This window comes from Artibeus jamaicensis, unplaced genomic scaffold, assembly GCF_021234435.1.
Source record: "Artibeus jamaicensis isolate MK-2021 breed Jamaican fruit bat unplaced genomic scaffold, CSHL_Jam_final scaffold_3307, whole genome shotgun sequence".
In the NCBI taxonomy this organism is placed as follows: Eukaryota; Metazoa; Chordata; class Mammalia; order Chiroptera; family Phyllostomidae; genus Artibeus; species Artibeus jamaicensis.
Genome location: NW_026522040.1, coordinates 7,401,184 through 7,413,192, shown reverse-complemented (window position 1 = coordinate 7,413,192; position 12,009 = coordinate 7,401,184). Strand labels below are relative to the sequence as shown.

At 42.6% G+C, this 12,009-nt stretch overlaps 1 protein-coding gene across 1 annotated transcript in view; it reads right to left on the bottom strand.

The window, feature by feature from the left end:
* RBM28 (RNA binding motif protein 28) overlaps window positions 1-12,009 on the bottom strand; it is a 30,073-nt gene that overhangs the window by 14,452 nt on the left and 3,612 nt on the right. Inside the window, exons 4-10 of the mRNA XM_037167749.2 lie at window positions 11,845-11,920; window positions 11,204-11,296; window positions 10,138-10,209; window positions 9,133-9,325; window positions 8,817-8,962; window positions 6,636-6,708; window positions 3,502-3,611 (exon numbers count right to left, since the gene is read on the bottom strand). Coding sequence (XP_037023644.2) covers window positions 3,502-3,611; window positions 6,636-6,708; window positions 8,817-8,962; window positions 9,133-9,325; window positions 10,138-10,209; window positions 11,204-11,296; window positions 11,845-11,920 — 763 coding nt within the window. The remainder of the gene's footprint in view (window positions 1-3,501; window positions 3,612-6,635; window positions 6,709-8,816; window positions 8,963-9,132; window positions 9,326-10,137; window positions 10,210-11,203; window positions 11,297-11,844; window positions 11,921-12,009) is intronic.

The window sequence follows — 12,009 nt, the reverse complement described above, 5'->3', positions numbered from 1 at the left end:
CAGGACATCTTTAAACGCTCCAACATCCGAATTATAGAAGTATCAGAATGGGAAAGGAACAGCCACCAGTGGAAAACTTATTTGAACAAACAATAAAGGAGAATTTCCCCAATCTGGCAAAGGCAATAGACTTCCAGGAAATCCAGGAAGCTCAGAAAGTCCCAAAGAAGTTGTACCCAAGAAGGAACACACCAAGACACATCATTACATTAGGCAAGATTAAAATGAAGGAGAGAATTTTAGAAGCAGTGAGAGATAAGGGGACAGTTAGCTACAAAGGAGTTCCCATCAGACTGTCAGCGGATTTCTCAAGAGACCTTACAGGCAACAAGGGGCTGGAAAGAAGTTTTCCAAGTCATGAAATCCAAAGACCTACATCCAAGATTGCTCTATCCAGCAAAGCTTTCATTTAGAATGGAAGGGCAGATAAAGTGCTTCTCAGATAAGATCAAATTCAAGGAGTTCATCATCATCAAGCCCTTATTATATGAAATGTCAAAGGGACTTATCTAAGAAAAAGAAGATAAAAAAGATGAACAGTGAAAGGACAGCAAACTCACAGATATTAACAACCACATCTAAAACAAAAGCAAGCTAAAAGGACAGCTAGATCAGGAGTGGAAACATAGAAATGAAGATCTCATGGAGGGTTAGCAACAGGGGAGTGGGAAGAGGAGAAGCGGGGAGAAGGTACAGAGAATAAGTAGCATAGACGGTAAGTAGAAAATAGATAGGGGGAGGGCAAGAATAGTATGGGAAATATAGAATCCAAAGAACTTGAGACACATGGTCATAAACTAAAAGGGGGGAATGGCAGGGGTGGGGGATGCAGGGTGGAGGGGAATGAAGGGGGGAATAGAACAACTGTAATGGTATAATCAATAAAATAAAAATTTAAAAAAAAAAAGAACTTTGGTCTTATCATCTCTCTCCTTAGTAACAAACATCCACAGAAAATGCTGGAGAAATCTCAGCCTAACACTTTATTAGGCATCACTTACTGCATGCCAATCAGAGGATCTAGCAACTGAGGCAGCGATCACTTAACCCTAAAATAGATTACAGCTCTCACTGCCATCACTGTTTCCTGGGAGGCATTAGACAAGGGGACTCTGCCTCCTGCAGTCAAAGGCCCAGACTCTGTCAAACGAACACAGTGGTGAACAAGGCACCCGTGTGCTCAGTTCCTCACTCCTGCTACACAGCTTCCACGGGTGCCTCTCACTGGTTAGATGCAGGGTCAATCGGCCCACCCAATTTTCTGCTATTGAAAAAAAGCAGCTTTTATAAGCAAAGAAAAAAGTTCACCTTTTGGTAAGCTCAAAAAAAAAAAGAAAGAAATACAAGCTTCATAATATTTGGTTAGTATTCCCTCACATATAGGAACATTACATTTCCTAAAGCTACTGGGACCCTGCTCTTTTGTCCCCTATTAGAATGAATGCCAGCCCTGGCTGGTGTGGCTCAGCTACTTGGGTGCTGTCCTGCAAACCGGAAGGTCCCGGTTTGACCCCCAGTCAGGGCACATGCCGAGATGGAGGGTCCAGTTCCTGGACACCACACAAACGAAAGGCAACCAATCGATGTTTCTCTCCCTCCCTTTCTCCCTCCCTTCCCCTCTCTCTAAGCTCTCTCTCCCTTCTCTTTCTAAAAGCAATAAAAAATGTCCTCAGGCGAGGGTTTAAAAAAAAGAATGACTGACAGCAGCCTACCTGAAGGAATGCATCAGCAGCCCAGCCCAGGGTCATGGTCTGCTGAGGTCTTTCCTGCCACCTCGGAGGCAGTCCGAGTGCCCCAGAGTGCCCCACCCCGCTGGTCCTCCATTTACATTTCTATGATAGCACCGGCCAGGTGGCATCTTCCCAAAATGACTGCACGCCTCGGGAATAAGGACTATGTTTCTTAGCTGTCTCTGTATCCCTAGCACCTACCATAATGCCTTAATATTCAATAAATATTCAATATTAATATTCAATATAAAGAAACAAATAATGAAGAAATATGGGGGGAGAGGAACGTTTCTAATAGGCAGATTAGCCTATTTGTCCAGTATGAAAAAAACGAGTACTTCTCTCTGAGTGGGTAAGAATTTTATCCTTGGAACTTCCAGAGTGAGTACTGGGTTCCGTGTTAACACCTCCCTAGAAGTCTGCAGATAATATTCAGCTCTTCCAGGCATCGAAACGGCATGACGACAGGGATAAACGGGAGGAGGGGGCCAAGGCTATGTGAGTGAACAGGCAGAAAAAGGGCCAGAAAAATTTAGTATGGGCTAGGGAAAGGCATGCATTAAGAAATATGAAAACTATGCTTATTAAGATCATTAACTCAGCTGCCATCAACAGACCAAAATAGAGACTGTAGAGAATGTCGTCAATTATAGACAACATTCTGAAAATACCTACCGATGCACCCTGTGCTCAAACAGGACAAAAGACATCACGGTGAAGCAATATCCCACCACACCTGGGACATTCTGTGCAACTCTAGTTGTCCATTTTTAGAAAAACGTACTGGAAATGGAGAAGGTCCAAGAAGAATAATTGAATATCAGAGCTAAAAGACCTTAAGTGATTACTCTGGTTAAACCCACTAATTTTACAGATAGGAAACTGAAGCCCCCAGCAGTGCAATGGTTTGCCAACATCACCCGGCTGGCCAGTGGCTTAGCTGGGATTAGATCACTAATCTCCAGGAAGCGGTTCCATTTCTTTCTATCACAGGGCCTAATGTACATCTTTCTTAGGCAAGTAAAACCCAGAAAATGCTCAGGTCTCATCAGTTTGGAAAATAAGGAGATTTAGAATGTAGGTTATTAATCCACGGATAAGCTCCGCAGAGCCCAGAAACCCTCAGAAGTGGCATTTTTCTGAGGAGAGAGTTCACAGCTTTTGGTAGATCGCAAAGGAATCAAGAATCAAAATGAATTAAGAATTCACTGCTTCAGGAGAACAGCAGCAACTGATGGAATCAAAGATGATGAATGGGTTGAAAAGATGTCACCTAACAACAACATACTGAAATAAGGAGTGGTCGGCCCTGGAAGCTCAAAAGAAATGGCTTCAGGGGGGAGAACCGAAGGCGGCACTGCTGTTACAGTTTTCTTTCCGACTGTAAACACTGCAGGCAGTTTCCATCAGCTTCCCGCTCCCCCAAATGCAACTAAAAAAGATCCCAGTAGTGTCAAGCTATGTGGAATGATTAATACCCATGAGATTCTATCACACTTGAAATTTAAAGAACAAATGGAATTCATTATCCTAAAGTAAACGAGCAAGGGCCTTATCAAGCTAGAAAAATTATGGCTGGCAGCCCCATGAAAGATGCTGAATCTGACATCGTGAATGACAACCTCAGAACGTCCTTGGTGCTTCTGTGGACCACAGACACCTGGACCGAACATGGACCCCTCAAGGGCATGCGTGAGGCTCTCATGTAACCGCGTCAGAGCAATGGCAGTGCCCCCACGCTTTTAGGGCCTGACCTGCTGACAGCAAATACCTTTGGAATGCTCTGTGTCTGGATGCAGGACAATACGGACATATTTCAGGTCTCCAAATTGCTGGAGGAGCTCACCAAGGTCTTCTTCCTCTGAGTCAAAGGACAGGTTTCTACAGAAGACAATTAGGTCACAAAGAAAGGTCAGTTACAGCCCTGGCTGGTGTAGCTCAGTGGATTGAGTGCAGGCCTGTGAAGCGAGGGGTCACCGGTTCAATTCCCAGTCAGGGCACATGCCTGGGTTGCACGCCTGTTCCCAGCAGAGAACACACGAGAAGCAACCATACATTGATATTTCTCTCCCTCTCTCCTTCCCTTCCCCTCTAAATATAAATGAATAAAAATCTTTAAAAATAAATATGATGACAAAAAATTTTTAAAAAAGGTCAGTTACAGAAGTGAGATCCTGTGCTCTGGTCACAGCGCGCGTGAGTCAGACACCAACTCCCTGGCTCGTGACCACACTCCCTCATCAGGAGCAGCACCGAAAGGGTGACCGCCAGTGGCCAAGCCTCTAATATGGGGCTCTGGCCCTGACCTTCCTGGGTCAGATTCTCTCTCCCAGGAATTAAAACTCGAACAGACATATACAAAGAGTAGAAGCTGCAGATGCACATTCACTTCGAACAGCAGTGCTCCACCCGAGGGAAACTTCCAGGAGCCGAGAACGTTCTGTATCTTGACCCGGGCAGTGGATACTTGGGTATATGGACACATCCATATACAAAGATGTATATGTAACTGCATGAGTATGCTCATGTATATAAATATGAACAATTTTGCTGACCTGTACGCTCAGATTAATGCACTTTATAAAACCTGTAATACCTTAAGAAGTTAAAAAAGTGGTGGGATGTCCTCAGGGAAAAGACCCACAGCCGTCTGCAGTGGGGGTCCGGAAATGTCCACGGTTTCACCCCCTTCTTGAGGTTTGCTATTTGACAACTTTGATTCTGTGAGCCAACCTAACATTTATCCAACAAACCTTAACTGGCCAAAATTAGTTTCCCTTATTATTAAAATTAGTTTCCCTCATTACAAAAAACTCACAGTAGACTAATGAGAAAAGTCTCACATTTGATAAGCCGTTTTCTCCTCTGTGTCGCTATCAAATCCAGGTTTCTGTTAAATTTTAAAAAAGTCAGAGAATCCTTCAAGTGAAGAGAGAGATTAGAAAAGTACACACTGGCTGTTACAAAACACTCGCGGGGTGTGAAGTGCGGCACAGGGCATACAGTGGACAGCATCGTAGTGACCGTGTGCGGTGCCGGGGGCACCAGACCTACAGGGCAGATTGCTTTGTAAATTGTAACGTCGAACCACTATGCTGTGCAGCTGAAATTAATAGAAAATAATACTGAATGTCAACTGTAATTGAAATTTTTTTAAAAAACAAAGTCTTTTTCTTTAAAAAAAAAATTGGAAGCTAAACAACAAAACAAATAAGTAAGCAAAATAAAAACAAAGACACTGAAACAGAGAACAGGGGGACAGTGACCAGAGGGGAGAAGGGAGGGAATTTCAGGGGGAAAAGGGGAAGTATTTACAGGAACTAGTATAAAGGACACATGGACAACAACTAAGGGGGGTGGACATGGGAGGGAGGTGGGGAGCACTGGGGGGGCGAGGCTGGGATGGGAGTAAAAAACAGAAAACTATACTTGAACAATAATTAAATAAATTTAAAAAAGAAAATTTAAAAAATTTAAGAGCTTTGTTTTTTTTAAAGAAAATCTTTCACAATAACTCAAAAACAAACGCAATGAAGTTTAATGGCTAAGTGCAAAAAAAGAAAATCACACATTTTCTCCATGGGATTTAAGAAATGTTGGAAGGAGATTCTGTTCTACTAAATCTCAACACACTGTACAGTCCTCCTCTCTCCGCTATGCATAGCCTTCGGGGTAAGGAAAAGTCCCAAAGAAGTGTCTACAGTTTTACTTCTCTTACACTGAGTTAACGTCCCCATAAATGATTCTATCTTATGGAGTACCTGAGATTAAAAAAATAAATGTTCTGCAATAAGACACGTCCTATCTACATGCCTCCTACTTTGCCTACATGACAATGTGCATAGTTTTCTTTCTTCCATCCCTTTACCTTCCGAAGTTCTTTGTTCATCTACTACATAGACACAGAACAATCCTCGGTATTGATGCCACAGGCTTCCAAGTGTGGTGTTCCTTCCTTCCGGTTAGAATCCTCTATGAGCACAAAACTATTCTATGGCGATTCCATGTAACACAGTAACAAGGAATTATGGACACGCCGTGAGGAAGAAAGTGGGTTACAGCGCAGCATGTCCAGGCTGAACTCATCTTGTAAATCTGACAGTGTGGGCTGTGTGGCGGGTCTTCTCTGAGTAGTGATTACAATGAATTTTGCGTGTCTTTTGGCATATTTATTTCCTAAGTATCTTACACTAAACATAAATTATTGGTACAATAAAAACAATCTTAAAAGATTGCACAAGAGGATCAAATAACACATCTCTAAAATAAGATTCAACTGGTCCTGCACACTGGTACTTCGGAACGAACAAGACGGCCTACGGGAGGCACACGGAAGACATGCCGACGTCCTGAAGAGGCCGATCTACCGCAGTCGGCAGCACTAAAACAGCAATGGCAACGTGAAATGAAATGCAGCTCCACCTGACTGACTCCCTCCCTCGGTTTCCCTAGAGACAGACGGGAGACCTTCCTCTATTTGGGACACGGCTATAGAAGGTGACTTAGGCAGGAGAAGAAATTGTTTGGGACCAGTAGTGTCACCCTCCCCGGGACTCCCCTTAAAACAAAGGCCAGCAAGCAGAATACTTCTCATGGTTGAAGAGCTCCTCTGTTACCAATGATGCCACACCGATCACAGAGAATGAAAAATGATGACCCCTGCTACTCACCTTCTGTCTATAGTTCTGATTCTCCTACATTTCTCACTGTTTGGCATGTTCCTAGAGCCAGATGTGCTAATGGTCTTAGAGGCATCTAACTTTCTGGCCTAGCTTATAAAACCAGTGCAAAAAAAAAAAGAGAGATAGAAAAAGAAAAAATGAAGGGAGGGAGGGAGGGAAGGAAGGAAGGAGAAACCTATGACGGTGGCACAAATAGAACAATTCTTAGAGCAAAAAGGCGTACCTTACAAAAACAGTTTTCCCTTCATTCACATCAGAGGGTAGTTTCCTCTTCTTTTTCTTTGAGACTTGTACATCTAAAGTAAAATGAAGACCAACAAACTTAAAAATACTAGTGTAAGCCATACAGCAAAGGGCTAACTTCTTAAATATATAAAAATCTTGCACAAATCAATTAAAAATGAACAAAGGATATGCAAATACATGAAAAGATGCTCTTACTCACTCATAATTAAAGAACACAAGAAATGAGATGCTATTTTTCACCAACAGACTGGCAAAAACCAAAAAGATCAATGAAATCCAATGTAGTAAGGGTGTGAGAAAAAAGATCCCATATACTGCTATGTAGTTTTTAGAAATATAAAACATGTAGCCCTGACAGGTGGGGCTCAGTGGCTAGATGTTGTCCCACAAACTAAAAGGTCACCAGTTTTATTCCTGGTCAGGGCACATTCCTGATGCCTGAGTTGTGGGCCTGGTCCCAGGTTGGGGGCATGTAATCGATGCTTCTTTTGCACATTGATGTTTCTCTCCCTCCCTCCCCCTCGCTCTAAAAAATAAATAAAACTTTTTTAAAAAGTGTGTGTGTGTGTATATGTGTGTGGCGCCCTGGCTATTGTGGCTCAGTGGATTGAGCGCCAGCCTGCAAACCAAAGGGTCACTGGTTCGGTTCCCAGTTGGGGTACCTGCCTGGGTTGCAGACAAGGTCCCCAGTTGGGGACATACCAGAGGCAACCACACATTGCTATTTTTCTCCCTCTCTTTCTCCCTCCCTCCCCCTCTCTAAAAATTAGTAAATAAAACCTTTAAAAAAAGCAAAATTAAATTTAAAATAAAAAATATGTATTCAATATGTGTGTGTGTGTGTGTGTGTGTGTGTGTGTATATTAAAAACATGTAGGACAGCCCTGGCTGGTGTGGCTCAGTTGCTTGGAGCACAGTCCTGTAGACGGAGAGGCTGAGGGTTGATCCAGACTCAGGGCACATACGAAAGGCAACCAATCGCTGTTTATCTCTCAAATCAATGTTTCTCTCTCTGTTTTTCCCCTGCCCCTTCTAAAGCAATGAAAAAATGTCCTTGGGTGAGGATTTAAAAAAAAAACAAACATGTAGAACATTTGAGAAGGAAAAAATAACACATACATTCATACACATAATATATACTATATTGTGTATGTGTGTGTTTACCCTTTAAGGTATTAATTACCTTTAGATACACCAGAAATGTGTAACAATGGCCATCTCTGGGGAGGGGCCCTAAGTGACTGAGGACCTAGCCATAAGGGAGACTCACTGTCTGTTTTTAAGAAAAGACATACGTGTTTACGTACACACAGAAACTCTCTGGGAAGACACAAAAGAAACAGCAGTGGTTACTTCGGGGGTCCCTGGGGGATTGGCGAGGGAGTTTTACTTTCCATATTATACTCTTCCACAGTGTATTTTTTATTAATGTTCTCTCATTATTATGTACTAGTCCTACAATTTTTTCAAGTGAAAGAACAGTAATAGACAGCTGAATCTGGTTGTAGAATGCAAGGTCTCATAGTCCCTTCAGTATAAAAGTGCCTTTGATTCTAAGGTATCTACCATTCTCTCCTCACGGAAAAAGCTTATTTCTTCAGATTTCTCATATGGGCCAACCAACACGCCAAATTTACAGGAAAGGAGAAGGGAGACACCTGGGAAGTAAATAAAAACCTCCTTCTAGATGAACTAAAGGACCAGCGATTGGCCACTCCTCATTCTGTAATGACCTTTCTCCCTGAATAAATGTGTTAAGTTTATTCAACATTCTTGATAAATGTAGCAAGTAACAGGGTTTACCCCAAGGGGTCCTTTATCCCCAACTCAACTGAAAAGAATTGTTTAAAATCCACCTTCCTCTTAGATGCAATATCCCATTTACCCAGTTAGCCATTCAACTTGGATAATCAAGAGAGAGAGGTGGTGCCTCAGCATTAAGCCACGTTTTAAATTCTCTAGGAATCCTGACCCTCAAACATCACTCCAAACTCATTTTAAAAACAAAACAAAAATCTCTTCAGGAGGAACACAAAGTTTTCCTCTGCAGCCCTTCAACACCCATTTGACACAGCACCTCAGGGCTCTACTTAAAGGGCCCGTGCTGCAGTGATGCGGATTCCTCAGTGTTAATCCAAAGACCACAGGGCAGGCAAACCTTCATCCTCCTGCCCTTCAGTGTCGGTGTCGCTCTGAGCCAGGTCCTCTCCACCATCACCTCCATCACTGTCCTCCTCCAGGTCGCTGTCCTCATCAGACTGGTCCTCTTCACTGCTTTCTGCGGGTGCTGCTCTCTTGGTGGCTCTGCAACGGCACAGTTCAGAAGTGGGGATGTGGAGGACGGGGGGGGGGGGGGTGTATCCCACTTCCTGACACATGGCAATTCTGCAATGATGGGGGCAGGAAAAGGCATTTTTCCCCTTGGAGACAGTCCTGAATCTTCCTGTTGTCTCAGAACAAGCTGAGTTGCTTACCTCTTGTGAATTTGCACAGGCTTGGCCACCTTTGATTTTTTATTCTTCTCCTCCTCTTCATCATCATCATCACCTTCTTCTTCTTCCGTATGACCGTCATCATCACCACCCTCTTCTTTCCCCCTACTCTCTTCTTCCCTGCCATTCTCTTTACCTAGTTTCTGATGTTTGGGTTCAGGTCTCTTCTCCTCACCTGCACAGGGAGGTAAAGAAAGTCAGGAATTAATTCAGTATCTAAATGAAGGTTATTTTAACAACAGTAACTAATACCCTCAAGTTTCTAGTTTCTTTAGTTTTACAGAGTCTCATGTATTTTTCTCATTTTCTCACTGTATAGAATAAAAGAAAGCATGAACAAAGAAGCCAAAAAAAGCAAACGATAACAAAACCCCTCATCACTGAGATTCCTTTGGAGTCTGTCCCATTCATTCATCGAAAGCCTAAAGGTGACCTGGCTCAGAATGAGAGAAACAGCAGCTGAACCCCCACGAACAACCTACCCTCACACACGAAAGCCAGCTCAGTGCACACTCTGGAGCCCAGCCACGAACTTCAACCTCAGTGAGTTCTGTTCTCTGAGCTCCTGGTAGCCTAAAGCCAATTGTTTTCTAAATAAAATGCAAGCTTTAAGTTCCCCCATGCTTAATGTTGCCTCATTCCTTATTATGAAAAGCTGGGAAAGGAGAGCAAGTAGAGGGAACAGTGAACTCAGACCAACCCCTCTCTCACATCCACACTCAGGAGAGGCTAAGACTATGTTTAGGGACCAGACCACCAGATGGGACTACATGAATTAGCAGAGAGCTCGGAGTTTCTGAGCCAGTAGGAATTCAAAGTTTTTCTTACTTCTCAGTCTCATTTTGGGGTGGGGGGCAGGTAATCTTATGCTTTTGCTATCTCCATTCCAATCTCACTGACAGGCAGGCTCCCTTATACTTTTATAGTAGAGTCTTCTCTGCACTCACCCCAAAACACACAACCCCTCCTACCCAGCACCACTCTTACCTGGGGCAGAGGCAGACTGTGTACTTTTATATTTATCTTTTGCCACGGCCCAATCCACAGCTATCGTCCGCCCTGGAAGACAGAAAAGGAACATCTTTTTAACATTTCTATCTTCTGTAAATGACTTCTTATTCATCAAAGAAACAGTAAGAACAAAAAGAAAAAAACTATCCTGCCAATTCAGAAGATGGTGGTCTTCAAACAAAACTGTGAGCCCTGGCTGGTGTAGCTCAGTGGACTGAGTGCCAGCCTACGAACCAAAAGGTCACTGTTTGATTCCCAGTCAGGGCACATACCTGGGTTGCAGGCCAGGTCCCCAGTTGGGGGTGTGCAAAAGGTACTGTACTGATATAGCTCTCACACATCGATGTTTCTCTCCCTGTCTTCCTCCCTCCCCTCCCCTCTTTCTAAAAATAAATAAATAACGTTTTTTTAAATAAAATAAAATATAACTGCAAGTAGCTGTCTATTCTTTTTAAATATTAACCTTTTTATCAATGAACAGAAAGTTTGCCTTTCTACACAGCCATCACACTTGGGATAAGACAGAATTTTAAAAAATTAGAACAGTGCTTCTGGTTAGATCAAGTTTCCAGTTAGACTGGCAAGAGGCAAAACAGGCACACTAGAATAATTTGCACCATACTCACAGGTTAGGCTGTCTCTAAACCAAGCCCTTCTTTAGCACCTGGTAAATCAATACCCACAGTAGCATCACTGTCAGTTTCATTGCCCACGGATACTGAATGATGCTGATAACCAGGAGGGAAAACCCTAGACAGCACCCACATCTACCGGTGATTATTTCTGTGATATTTTTTCATTAGGGATTTCAAAGAACACTCATCACCACATAAAGAAAAGAGAATAATGACATGAATTCTTTTGAGTTTAACCCCAGATCAAGTATTAAGAGTATTTCACCAACATAGCTTCTAGAGTAGCAGTGAGACTCTCAACAATGCAAAACGCCTTTTCAAAATGTAGGAAGTGGGTTACTGTGCTCATTCACCCAAACAGCAGAAATACCTAGGTCAATGGTATGGCATGGGTATAGAAAACTTACCCTTTATCTCTTTCATGTTCATACTTTTCAGAGCCTTTCCTGCTTCTAGGAGGTTTTTGAACTGAACAAAGGCAAAACCACGCATCTTTCCATCTGTGTGCAAACGTACAAAGACGTTAGAAGCAGCAGGTGAGAAGCCAGGAAACCTAAGAAGAAAATTACGGCAACCCAGTGTGGCCAAATCCTGCCAACCAGCCAGCCTCTTAGCCAAAGCTTTCTGTCCACCTGCTGAGTATACACTGTGTTGGGCTCAGAGAGAGCAGAGCACCTTCTCAAACTGTAACTTGTCTTCTAAAGCTAGTTCTGAGCTAACTAAAAATACCACTGGGGATACCTAAACTAAAAATACCCAACGAAAAATACCACCAGCACTATTACATATGTTTTTATTATTTGTCAGACACTGTGCCTAATACTTTACATATATCACATCATCTGGGGCTCATATTTCTAGTATTCTTTTTTTATTATTTTTTATTGTTGACACTATTACGGATGTCCCCCATTCTCCCCTCCCTTTGCCCACCTCCATCCAGGTGTAGTTCTAGTTCTAGGTGCTTAGTTCAAGAGTGATATGAAAAAAAAAACATTATGTTCAATAATATTAATCTAACTCATGCCGAAGGAAGGTCTACTAGTACCTGGCTTCCTAGGGATGTTAACTTCTAGGACAGCTCCATACTGAGCAAATACTGTCTTCAAGTCATCTTCTAAACACTGAGGACAAAAGTAAAGAAGGAAAAAGAAATTATCCCAGCAAATAAACAGGAAACACTAATTACTAAGTTAGTTTGTTAATAACAACT